At 39.1% G+C, this 13,487-nt stretch overlaps 1 protein-coding gene across 5 annotated transcripts in view; it reads right to left on the bottom strand.

Moving 5' to 3' along the window:
- Positions 1–13,487, bottom strand: part of kif13ba (kinesin family member 13Ba) — a 37,882-nt gene that overhangs the window by 10,288 nt on the left and 14,107 nt on the right. For all 5 annotated transcript variants that reach the window (XM_056767295.1, XM_056767298.1, XM_056767296.1 and 2 more), the window contains exons 8-27: positions 12,863–12,997; positions 8,936–9,048; positions 7,831–7,942; positions 7,482–7,694; positions 7,289–7,399; positions 6,996–7,130; positions 5,584–5,714; positions 5,294–5,380; positions 4,986–5,170; positions 4,530–4,785; positions 4,038–4,200; positions 3,790–3,936; positions 3,361–3,510; positions 2,997–3,122; positions 2,483–2,656; positions 1,594–1,751; positions 1,302–1,434; positions 1,061–1,207; positions 948–977; positions 742–841 (exon numbers count right to left, since the gene is read on the bottom strand). In XM_056767295.1, the coding sequence (XP_056623273.1) occupies positions 742–841; positions 948–977; positions 1,061–1,207; positions 1,302–1,434; positions 1,594–1,751; positions 2,483–2,656; positions 2,997–3,122; positions 3,361–3,510; positions 3,790–3,936; positions 4,038–4,200; positions 4,530–4,785; positions 4,986–5,170; positions 5,294–5,380; positions 5,584–5,714; positions 6,996–7,130; positions 7,289–7,399; positions 7,482–7,694; positions 7,831–7,942; positions 8,936–9,048; positions 12,863–12,997 (2,806 nt within the window). The remainder of the gene's footprint in view (positions 1–741; positions 842–947; positions 978–1,060; positions 1,208–1,301; positions 1,435–1,593; positions 1,752–2,482; positions 2,657–2,996; positions 3,123–3,360; positions 3,511–3,789; positions 3,937–4,037; positions 4,201–4,529; positions 4,786–4,985; positions 5,171–5,293; positions 5,381–5,583; positions 5,715–6,995; positions 7,131–7,288; positions 7,400–7,481; positions 7,695–7,830; positions 7,943–8,935; positions 9,049–12,862; positions 12,998–13,487) is intronic.

Raw genomic sequence — 13,487 nt, 5'->3', positions numbered from 1 at the left:
AGAACAGCTTTCTAGAACTAAACACAATGTTTAAAAATGACAATATCTACACAATGCTCAGACAAACATGCAGGTTGACCATTTGTGAAAAAAATGGAGACAAAAGGTTGATATGTAAATGTTAAAGGAATAGTTCAACCTCAAAATGAAAATGCTGTCATTAATTACAAGCAGTCTTGTCATTTCAACCTGTATGACTTCTAAAGAAGATATTTTGAAAAATGTTGATGAACCATTGACTTGCATTGTTTTTTTTGTCCATATAATAGAAGTCAATGGGGACCACAGTTTTTGGTCACCAACATTTTTCAAAATTTCTTCTTCACACAGAGTTAAAATGACAACAGTGTGAGTAAATGATGACAGAATTTTCATTTTGAAGGTGAACTATTACTAGTATTAAAAAGATTAAAGGATTAAAAGCATCATAACATTACATTTTTCTAAAAAAACATAATAAAATAGAAATGCATAAAGTGAGAAAAATCGCGTTCAATCAAAAAAAGATGTTCATAAAGCTACATGTGGAGGGACATTCAGGACTAAATGTTAAACTGTGCTGAACCTCCTTGGTACACAGCTGAGAACCAGAACAACCAGTACAGATCAGTCTGCTTTGAATCTAAACAATCTGCTGTCTTTCTCAAAGACTGATGGGTAATTACATGAACCTCATCCATTAAGGACACAACAAGTCAATTAGTATCAGACTAAAGAGACAGGAAATGGCTTGGTGTTTACCTGTTTTGCTGACCAGCGTCTGTAGATGTTGGTCTAAATATTCTTGTCTCTTCGTGAGAGCGGTGAGCCACTGACGCCTCAGACGTTCCAAATCACGCTCCTTTATTGAATAAATACATCATAAAATTTTATCTGGAATATTTCTACATTTTTATATAAAATTAGCATTGAGAGTATACAGCATGTTCTAATGTTGTATCACATACCTGATAACTATCCATTTCTTCTCCCTCTGGCTAAAAAAAACAAACAAGGAAAGATTAAAGTATCTGACTCTCCATCGATGGCAGACATAATGTAAATCTTTTAAAAGTTCTACCTCTTGCGTCTCGTTTGTTTTGGTCACCACCGCCTGCCTGATGTCCACACATCCGATCGACACCCCCAGAATTATCTCTGCTATTAAAGGCATTGTGCCGGAGTCCTGCACGGATCGTACCTCCACCTGTACCCGCCGAGACTGGCCCTGACCGAGGCACAAATATAAAGTTTAAAACTCCATCAAATGTTTACGGTGGTCTAATATATAACGTAATCCTTGAGTTGGAAGGAGCGCAGACCTGCTTGAGCTGGAAGATGCCACCTGTCCGAACATCTCGTGCTGGCACCACCTCCACAGGCATGTACTCCCCATTCTCATTCAGCTCCAGTATTTGTACCCACACCTCCAACTTGCGCGTGACCTCGCTCCACCTGGAGGTCACATAAAGTGCAGTTTAGGTCACCATGACAATCACACGTGCAGCAAAACAAGCGAGATGATATCAAAGGATGGGTTTTGATACAAAGTTTCTGACTAAAAGCATTCAGAAGTGTCGGCAAATCTGAGGGGGAGTTTGATTTCGCGCTAACCTATCTCGTAACGTGCGTGTCTTGGCCTGGATGATGCTGAGGTCCCACAGCGCTGGGTTCCTGCCCGGATCAGCCTGTCTGTGTCCAAACACTTCAATGCCAACGGCACCCTCTGTCAGATACTCAATAAAATCTTCGGTCACGGTTATAGCGTGGTCCTACAACAAAGAATTTAAAATGAGAACATTCCCATTTTAGTCGAACCTCATGTCCAATGTAGATCATCTTTCCTTTATACGTTTTATCATTTTCTATTCACTATAATAGTTATTAAAGAGACAGTTCAAGACAAATTCCTCTATTCATGTCATACATTTCCTTTGCTCTGGAAAATAATGGACTTTTGAGGAATGTCGGTAATCAAACATCATTGGTTCCCATTGACTTCAATTGTATGGACACAAAAAGACTTTCTTAAAATAACTTCTCTCGTGTTCCACAGACAAATAGAGTAATTGACAGATTTTGTACAACGTTAGCGTGAATAAATGATTACAGAATTTTTATATTTGGATCAACTATGCCTTTTACAACATACACATTTCACCATACATGACAATAATATGTTCAGTAATCCTATAAATTTGTCAGTTAAAAATATTACAACTAAAATATAAATAAAGCATTATAAAAAAAAAAGTCAAACTACACTCAAAATCACAAATGCAAATTCAGAAATCACAAAACCCCCAAATCTCCATTCACCATACAAAGAATGCAAATCACTTTTGTTGGCATCTGTGTTTGAGTTATATATATATATATGTGCTTCACTGGGGAAACTCGCACAAGAGTACCGAAGAACTGCTAAGCTACAATGCAGCAAAACGTGACTTCATTAAACTTCATATTCAAAGTTTTTTTTAAAAGCACATGGCTTGACTCGTACCTTACAGCTGTCAAACACCACCATACAGTGAGGGTCTTTACTGCTGGAGAAAGATGCGGACGGATCTACTTCTGGAGCAACAATGATGGGCTCTGCCTGGTCCCAGAATGAATACTGACAGAAGACAAAATTGGACAGGTACTGTGGGAGACCTGTAGCCTGCAGGATCTTAATCTGTTTGAGAAACATAAGACATTATAGAACTGGGCAAAAAACTGCTTACAAAAACTAAATTCCCCATCTGCAATTCTTTATTAAAAATATTTATTAAGAATTTTTTTGGAGGGGGACTTTTATTTTGAAAGTGAATGAACAATGTGAATGTTAAATTCTCCCTAACTTGCAAAATTACTCTGGATAAAAGCCTTTGCTAAATGAATAAATTTAAATGTACACATCTGAATATGACACAAAATATTATAAACTCTCCCATCATTTAAAGGATGTTAACCTGCTATGATTTATTATGTAGTTGAGCGAAAGATTGGGCCATCCAAACTCATCCAGTACTCACCATACAGACCAGCTTGCGTTCCTCCACTTCACCGTCTGGGCTTCCGTCGCTTTCATCTCCTCCAGCTACGCTGTCATCAAAGCCTCCGCCCACTCTCATCACCTCCACGTGCAGTCGCCCGGCAACCTGACACAGCAGCAAGTGAACAGCACTTCACTCGACTGCAGAAAATCAACCGAGCATCTCACGCTTCACATCATGACTCTATTAGATCCAATTTCACAGATGAAATTGCCCTTGATTTAATTACCGCCTTGTTTCATCTTCTGGAGGAGCAAGATTTCCTTCAGAAATGAAACGATCGGCTTGTCATGAAACATTCATGGCGTATCCATGCGCTGATTGAGTTTGACAGACGGCTCACCTCTCCTTTCTGATTAATGATGGGAACGGCGTATTGTAGCTTGACATCGTAGAAGAGGCAGGAGAGGAAGACGTTGGCCACACCGATCAAACTGTGGTTCACCTGTTCGTCAAAGAAAGGGTCGGCCCTTTTGAAGTATGACCTCATCACCTGTCAATTGTGAAGGAACCACAGATATGAATAAATCGCATCTAAATCAGACACTTCTACTTTTATTATTTATCTTTATATACAGAATTAAATCTCAGTCCATTGTAATTTTATCACTGCACTAAAACGCTTCACATCACATTTTTTATTTTGTTTGGTATTAAAATGAATAATGTTAAATTGTAAGTGTAATTGAGACTTTATGAGACTTCATTTTCATCATATTACTATTTTATACCTGTTTTAACTATTTAATATGTATGATAAAGATGATCTTACAGGATTATCCTCATCAAAGTCCTTCCACTCCTGGTAAAGCTCTCGCATGTCCACCAGCCGGTTCTCCATCTTCTCAAGGGCCCAGATCTGCTTGACCTTGCCTTTCCTCCTCACTTGAATAGCAGGTTCGCTCAGTACAGCATCTCTCTACATACACAAGAACGCAACTCGTTCAGTTGATGGAAACGGTCCAACGCTTCAGACGGATTCTTGAAATGTCTGGTACACAGGGATAAAAAGCGACTGACCTTCCTGTTGGCGTTGAGGTTTGCGGCTGGTATCTGTAGTGTGACTCTGTACTCAGTTTTTTTGTCTAGTTCTTCAGAGATGAAACTTGCCTCCTGCACTAACAGATTAGCGCGGACGATTTGCTCCCTCAGTTTCCTCAAACTTCGGGTCAGCACCGACTCCCTGGAGGAAAATGACAGAGATCACACATTATCAACATGCATTATTCACATTTTTATCCGCATATGAACATCTCTCAAAATGTTTGTAAAGCATAATTTAAATGTTCGTACACAGATTTCGCACACAAATTTGGTTGGATGCAAACTTGAATGAGATCAATTGCCTCCTACTGTATATTTTTCCTTGGCAATACAATTTTATTTAATTTATATCACACAGTGTTCATTATTTTATCCATATCTTCTTCAATAATACAATGAAATTTTGAAATCCATTTCCATTTAACTATAGTATGCGTCAGTATTTTTAAGGAGGGTAAAATTCCTCACCTCTCCTCGCCCCACTGACGCAGGCGATGCTGGGCGCTGACTGATGATGACATTCCTCCCTGGCTCAGTCTTTCCAAACTTCGGTACTGTGGCTGCAGAGTTTGAGACGGTATCTGCATGCTCTGTCTGTCCGGGGTCAGCTGTCTGCGCAGCTGCTGCAGCTCCTGCTCGTACATTTGCCTCTGACGCTCCAGAGCGGTCTTCTTCTCCTCTTCGTGCTGTCGCTCCAGAGACTGCAAAACAGCCTGCATGGGGTCTGAAAGGAGGAGGAAAGGACACCTTTTTCTCGTAACTGTAACAACACATTTACATTTAGTCATTTAGAAGACGCTTTTAACCAAAGTGAATAACAGAGAGTTCAGGGAGCAATATGTCATACAGGAGCAATAATACAATAGGATGCTAAAAAAAAAAAGCTAGACAATTACTGAAACGCATATTTTCGTGTGTCCTCACCGTTGCTGCCCAGAGCCTTCATCATGACCTCGGTCTGTGCAAACTCATAGCTGAAGCTGACCTCGCTGGACACCTCGCTGGCCGTGTCTCCCTCTGCATCCAGCTGTTCACTGCTGTTACCGTTCTTCATGTTTCCCTCAGCCTCCTCCTCATCTCCCCGTGAGCGTCGCTTCGGTAAATTAATCCTGAATTTGACACACAACACGATTCTTCACGACAGCAGTTACTGCTTCTTTATGTAAGAAAAAACTAAACAAAAAGTGCAGGTATTTTTCTATCCCATGTTCTGTAATCTGTATGAAACTGACCTGAAAAAGTGGTTGTTCCCCCAAAAAATACGATCGCCATGGTGAAGCTGTTGCCGGCTTGTGACTGGAGATCCGTTCACACAGGTTCTACATCAACAGAAGCAACATAACATCACAAAACCGCTACAACATTTCCCAATAAAGATTGAGTTCTTATCATCAAGAACATTTGTATCCTTTAAGTATTTGTTAAGTGATTTTCAGTTCCGAAATCACTCCTCTGAGCTTTGATGCTTTGGCCTTTAGCTTTGAATCTATGACCTTCTGGGTGACCGCCACCACTGAATTACCTTGAGTTTCTGTACGGGTTGAGAAATACAGCTCCCTCGGGTGTGATATTAATGACACAGTGCTCGGCTTGGATGCCCATCCCACACAGTTGGATGTCCTGGGAGTCTGCTGATCCGACCTTGGTGTGTTCCTGCACAAACATCCGAGCTGTTAATACCACACGAGCCATATCCGTCCAAGAGTAACATCATTACAAGCACATAACACACATATATAAAATCTATTATTACAGGTTGCATGTCCATAAAGAGGTATATGATTACAAAGCACTATACCAACAAACAATAAGGCTTCAACTAAAGCAGATTTTAAGATTTTTAGCAACAAAGTCTGCTATTCACAAAACTCAAAGCATTTAATAAAGTAAATAAAACAAAATAAAATAATCAAAGCATCCTAACATCTCTTCAGAAACACCTAATATTCTTGGTTTGGTTTCCTTGAGGTAATCGTCAAATAAAATAATAAAATATAAAATAAAATAATCAAAGCATCCTAACATCGCTTCAGAAACACCTAATATTCTTGGTTTGTTTTCCTTGAGGTAATCGTCAAATAAAATAATAAAATATAAAATAAAATAATCAAAGCATCCTAACATCTCTTCAGAAACACCTAATATTCTTGGTTGGTTTTCCTTGAGGTAATCGTCAAATAAAATAATAAAATAAAATATAAAAGAAAAGAATAAAAGCATTCTAACGTCTCTTCAGAAGCTCCTAATATTCTTGGTTGGTTTTCCTTGAGGTAATCGTCAAATAAAATAATAAAATAAAATATAAAATAAAATAATCAAAGCATCCTAACATCTCTCCAGAAACACCTAATATTCTTGGTTGGTTTTCCTTGAGGTAATCGTCAAATAAAATAATAAAATAAAATATAAAATAAAATAATAAAAGCATTCTAACGTCTCTTCAGAAGCTCCTAATATTCTTGGTTGGTTTTCCTTCAGGTAATCGACAAATAAAATAATAAAATATAAAATAAAATAATCAAAGCATCCTAACATCTCTTCAGAAACACCTAATATTCTTGGTTGGTTTTCCTTGAGGTAATCGACAAATAAAATAATAAAATAAAATAATCAAAGCATTCTAACATCTCTTCAGAAACCCCCAATATTCCTGGTTGGGTTACCTTGAGGTAATAGACAAATAAAATAATAAAATAAAATCATTCTTACAAAACTTCTGAAACCCCTAATATTCCTAGCTGGGTTACCTTGAGGTAATAGACAAATACAATTAATTAATATATATTAATAAATGCATCCTAACATCTCTAACAATGCCTAGATATTCCTGCTTGGGTAACCGTTAGGTAATAGACAAATAAAATAATAAAATAAAAAATGATTAAAGCATCCTAGAATCTCTTCAGAAGCCCCTGATATTCCTTGTTGGGTTACCTTGAGGTAATAGACCAATAGCTCATTGAGGGCGGGGTCAGCATTGAGGTTGACCAGGAAGCATTTATCTTCACCAACCCTGATGCCAGATGACTGAAGCGAGATACCAAGGCTTTCCAGCTGTTTTTGCCTCCCCTACGACATAAAACAAATAAATGATGTTCATGTATGTTTAATTTTCAACTGTGTTATGACAAGTAAAACCACAAATGACCTGCAGAGTGCTTAGACGAAAACGAAACAATAGTGTCAGACAAAACAACGTAAAGTTCTTAAAAAACGGTGCAAATTACTTGTGCAATTTCTTCCGTCTTTCTTAGTTTCTCTTCCCAGGTGACCGTCATCTCCTGAATCAATTTTTCAGATTCCTCCAACCGTTCCTTCAGCTCCGGTGCCTTCATAGACTAAGACCAAACCCAACATGTCTTCAAATACAGTGCTTTGGAAAATCTGCAAAAACAAGCCATCATAAACCGTAGCATCTACCTCAGCCTGCGTCAGCTGATCTCGCAGTTTCTCCACCTCCTCTCGGAGTTCTCTGATAATTCTGGCATTGGGGTCTTCATTCACGACAGCGTGGTTGACGATGCTCTTCGCCCTGTCGGCGTATCGTAACGTGGACAGGGTCTCCTCAAAGTTATCCGCCGCAGGGCTCACGGTGGCAACCATGGCGGTCCGGCTGTTTCCGCCGAGGCTGTCCTGTGGTCACACCGACAGGGTGCGCATGAGTACGGATATTTTCAAGGGATTGTATATTGAAGGGTGTGCGTGTGCATTGGGAAAACCGTGGAAATTCCCTTTCCCAATGTTTACCGGACAGAATGAGTGTTCGTACCTTGAGCAGCCACGTGAGCACTGAATCTCTGTAGGGCACAAACTTGTTCTTGTTCTTTCCGGCGCCCTGGTCTGCCAAGGCTGAGATCACCAATCCCAGAGTGGTCAAAGACCTGCAGGAAGAGTGAGACGGAAAATTTGAAAGGGCAAGAAACAGAAGAGTTGCTCAGTTACTCTGTGGTGGAATAGGCTTTCTTCCTCATCTGAAGCAACCTTCGTATTTAAAAACATTTGAACAACCATACAGCACTTTCTAACATTTCCATTAACGTCAAGCATTGTTTTTACTTTAGCATCTTAACTATTCTGACTAACTCTTGGCACACAGCTTCTTGTTTGTGCCTCATTCAGATGTTGCTTTGGTTAAAGCATCAGTTCAAATACTTTATTAAAATGCAGACAGATTCACACTGAGATGCATCTAAGAGATAAACCTGTAGGTTTAACCAAATCCTTTGGCAGATTTATAAACTTTCCTCAGAACAAACTGTGTTCCTTAATGAAGCTATTTTACAAGTCTGATTTTCCACAGCTTGAAATTCTTCTCTCAGGCAAGTGTTACCAAAATACATTCTTCGGTGATTCAGACATCCGAAGACACTACCACGGCAAAAAAATGATGGGTGTGTGTGCAAAAGGTAGTGTTTAAAAACCTTTTAAAAGTCCTAATAGTTGTAAAAAGTAATTTTAAGTTATTTTTATTCTGTGAAGGCAGTGTTAAAGGGACAGTTCATCCAAAAATAAAACTTCTGTCATCATTTAATCACCCTCAAGTTGTTCCAAATCTGTGTACAATAAGATATTTTGAAGAATGAAAGAAAACAGTTCTGGGGCACTTTTGAATTTCATTGTAATTTTTCCTATGATGGTAGTCAATGGTAGTTTAGAAATGTTTGTTTACAAGCATTCTTCCAAATATCTTTCTCTGTGTTCATCAGAACAAAGAAATTTATTCAGATTTGGAACAACTCGAGGGTGAATAAATAAAGACCGAATTTTCATTTTTGGGTGAACTGTTCCTTTAAGTATGACCTCCTCATGTTCTAGACAAAACAAAACAGATGAAAGATGTGAAATCATGCAGCATGAGCCAAGGGTGTACACACTTGTTGATGTTGCTGCCTTCCTTGAGCCGCTCGCCTGCAGCACCCGTCTTTGCAGCTCTCTCACTTCCTGCCAGGTCCACCAAACTCAACTTGCTCACCTTCTCCCCACTCGTCTGCAGAGAGCGAAATAACAAACAAAGAGAATTAAAGAGAAGCTAGACGGGTAAAACTGTTAGAAAGTGAACTGCTTACTGCACTCTACATGTGAAACACTATGTAACAATAGCATAAGAAGACATATTAAACACTGCAGTTAATTTAGCGTTTAGTTCGCTGTAAAGACTTTCTAGGATATTGTGTTTAGTACAGTGTGCGGCAAATGTTTACAGTGTGCTAGGTTTCATGCATAATACTATGACAGCGAGCTATTCCGAGCACAACCAGCGAGACAGACAGGAAAGTTTCCTTCATCAAAACACACAAACCGGCTCCATAAGCCAACGACGCGAAGAAATATTCTGAGGAAAAAAACTTGCTCATGAACATTTCCATGGCTTTCATGCCAGTCTGTGCTTATCCTCCCAATAAAACCTGAGGAGACTGTATAAGATCTTACATTTGTATATGAATGACCACGCAGGACATAACTCTGGTGAGATTAAGAAGTAACAATGGGAAGATGCTATGGAAAACCGTAGACAAGCATCTATTGTTCAACTCTACACTGCACAGCTCTGGAACCGTATGTGGGGTGGGGTTCCTTTATACGGCCCAGCATTGGTCCTTACTGTACACAATCCCTGTCTGAGCATCAGAGACGAAGCTTAATTGAGTGGAGAGGCAGAGCGATGTGCGGGGGGGAGACGCGAGGATATGGGATGTTGTGTGGGGGGGGGGGGGTGAGGGAGCTGGACTGAGATTACAGTGCATAAGAACAACAAAGAGAGTCCTTGTACTGAAAGCATGAGTCTCCACGTGCATGTTGGGTGAGAATACAGCAACATATCTCGTTTTTTAATCAACTAAGAGTGTGCGACAACTATAGAGTAAAAAACAAAAACATTTTTTAAAAGTATCATGTAGGGTTCACAAATCGCAAAACTTTTGAAACGCTGTACTATGCATGCCAGGCCACTAGATGGCGATAATGACTTATTTAAGTTTCATCGTGGAAGATTAAGGAGCATCTATTGACAGAATTGCAATTTAAAATACATAATTATGTCTTCAGATGTGTATAAACACCTTATATAATCAAGTGCTATGTTTTTATTTCCTTGCCTAGAAGGAGCTATTTCTATCTACATACAGCGTGGGTCCCCCCACATGGAATTCACCATGTTGTTTCTACCGTAGCCCTAAAGGGACAAACTGCTCTACAGAACGCGTTCCGTGAAACGATGTGCTGCAACTATGCGTCATGCATTCTGACTTCTTTACAATGTTAAATGTGCTGTCTTCTCATGCTTAATATGGTCAACATGTCAAAAAACGAGTTGGGCGTATTATGTAGAAAGATTTTTTCGAACATATAAAACTGTTTCGTAACAACTTTTCTTAGTCCCTTATTCGACAATTCTCCCGGAAAAGTACACGGCGCGCCCACACAGCAGCAAGGAGAGCAGGAGAAGGAGCATGCGCAGACGTCACTTTCACTTGTGTGCAGGACAGAGAGAGCATACGTTCACGAAGTTCAGGTGTTTGTTTGTTCACTGCATTTGGGTGATGAATGTTATATAAACTGTGGATATAACGCTGGATTTGGTTTGAAACTGATATACCAGCTCTAAAAGATGCCGGACATGAACCGCATGCGGTGAGTGAAACTGATTTCTGTGTTTTGTTGGCCATGTGCTTTAGTTCAGACACCCCTTTCCTCGCACGCGCCGTATGTTTTCGGAAGTAATCGTACAGCTGTATCTATCTTTTATAAATGTGATCAAACTAAGACTCTTTGAAGATATGAAGTATGAAATACTACTCTATAGCTACAAAGATTAATATGAGATTGGCAGAAACCGTGTATGTTAGGGCCGCTTTAAAATGTATTTCAATTTTCTTTTTGTCATCCCGAGGCCCCCTTGAATGTCAGCTGGGGCCCCCCTGTTGAGAATCACTGACTTATAACATACTTACCATGAACATAATAAATTTGCTAGTACCTACATCACTTACACTTGCAAAGCGGCTGAACCCAAAAGTTTTACGGTTCTCTTTAAATTTGGTGGCTCCTAGCTCTGGACGGAATAGAAAGTGTCAAACCAATGGATGGTTAAAAGTCTCAGCTGCAGCAGTAGACCATGTAGGTATTACTTGGCTTTTTTATAGCATTCTGAGGTTTAAGACATGCTAATTTTGTATACAGATTTTTGCCTACTGTATATAATGAATGTATGTGATTTTGGACGCAGGGAATACTATGCCAGGTGTGCATTCAGTCAACTGCTTTGAATCTTACTCATCCAAATAAAAATAAGGGTTGAAATTTTGCATTTTAAAGAGCTTTTTTTTAGATTAACTTTGCAATACAAGGCTGTCAAAGCTATTGTAATCCACTATCATTCCTGCCTCTACAGTCGAATCCACATATCTGTTTCCATATTAAACCATGGCATGCAAAAGACAAACTGATGACTTCACTTGAAAAACACACATCATTACTTATCAAGGGCTGAGGTTATAACAACATTACGAGACCAAATGAAGCATTGCAAAATACATAATCTAGTCTCTCTCTACACCCTTAAACTACAATCTAATATTGTATTCCTATACGACCATAAGTGAATGAAGTGGTACAAAATTTGTGCATTCATTGCATAATGCTCATGTGACGTGGTTTATTAACTCGTTTGACAACGTGCAAAGTCAATATCTCTAATGTAGTCCTGCATGTCGGTTCTCTTAAGTCCCAGTCCTTCTGAATTATAGATCGAGGGCTAAACCACAGCTGAGTCAGGTGACACAGGGCACAAAAGAAATACACAGTGACACCAGGACAGAGCAGGAGAAGATCAGCTGACGTCGGTCCTCGGACGGGCTATAATTTATTCATGAATTTTCCTGCCATTTGCATGTGCTCTCTCCTGCACTCAAGATAAAGCAGATAACAGAAGGTCCCTGTGGTCAACAGTGTACTTATGAGGAAGTTTAGATGACTTTTTAAAGGAATAGTTGATCCAGAAATACAAAAATGTATGGTGCGTTATATTTTTTAAGTAAAGTAAATAAGTAAATAAAGTAAATAAGAATCTTCAGGCAACTATTTTTTTAATTCATAGTTGATCCCTAAATGGCAATGGTTGTTACATGTTGCAATTACATGCAACATGAATTAATAAGTCAAAAGCATTTTTGAAATGGGAAGGAATTTGTGTGGATCCAAAAGTAGATGGAATAAAAGGATGGGTGGGTCACACTAAACACTTGAGACTAAATACTTGAGTGTGCCAGAACAGGGCAGATCACCCAAACGGGTTCCCAGCAGCTGATAAAGGTATTCAAATACAGCAGTCTATCCATGAGATCATCAGGGCTGGACACGATGAGTCATCTCCTAACCTTCACCCTTCCTTCTGTACTCAGTATTAGATCACGAAGACTGCTGTTTCCTAATAAAACTTACAGTGAATCATGTCAAAATTCTTCGAGATGCAGCGCCATGCCAACATTAAATGGGAAATACTTAAGGAAAGAGACTCAAGTGTACTATGCTGACATGGCATACATTAGCAAGGCTTTGTCCCAGACAATTTCTGCAAACTAAGCAAAAACTGAGTTCTTCATTTACATGTGCAAGTCTTCAAGAAGGAGCTGTAAACATCCTATTAAAGTTTGTTTTCTGCGGATTTACTTCACGTAAAACCAACTTCATTCATGGGGGGATGCTATAAACGTGTAGAATCGCATCACAGGAATTTCCACAAAATTTTTATCTATGAAAATCAGTGGTGAGCATCAGAACGGTGGGTGAGTGTCTGTTCTTACCCCAGACTGAAGATCCTTTAGTGTGTGTGTAAGGATGATATTGAAAACTCCATGGGAGCGACTGCTCTCCTCATTCATATTGGTGGCGGCCACAGTGCGGGATTTATTCCCCTCAGACATCAATGACTCAATGTCCTTGAAAAGACCAGTCGGAGAAAAACATAATTAGAATCTCCTTCATTTAAATTAAGGACATCAGCAGTTTGATTTCATAACCATAACCATCAGAATGCGACAAACTTTTAAAAATGTTTTCTATAATTCTTAAACAAATCACCAATACGTAACATATCTGTGTTGGTAAGTGGGGAATACCCAAAAAAAAGAAATTTTAATTAAATAACAGCAGCTAAGTAAATAGCACAGGTTTGGGGGTGTTGCTATGTACTATACATGTACTTGCCAAAAACTTTTCAGAAACCTGTTTGAAAACAATGGGTCTCATTCACTATACTAACAATAAATGTGCATTTTATTTGTATTTTTGTGTGTGTGCAAATGTGGTGCTTTCTTCCATGTTCATATTATAGCGCAAAATGATTATTGCATTTGTGTGGTTCAAGTTATTGCACATTTATGTTCGAGAATTGTGTTTTGCAATAGAGGCACAAACATCACACACTTT

Source organism: Triplophysa dalaica, chromosome 15 (assembly GCF_015846415.1).
Source record: "Triplophysa dalaica isolate WHDGS20190420 chromosome 15, ASM1584641v1, whole genome shotgun sequence".
NCBI lineage: Eukaryota > Metazoa > Chordata > Actinopteri > Cypriniformes > Nemacheilidae > Triplophysa > Triplophysa dalaica.
Note: the sequence above shows the minus strand (reverse complement) of the source record. Positions and strands in the feature narration are given on the sequence as shown.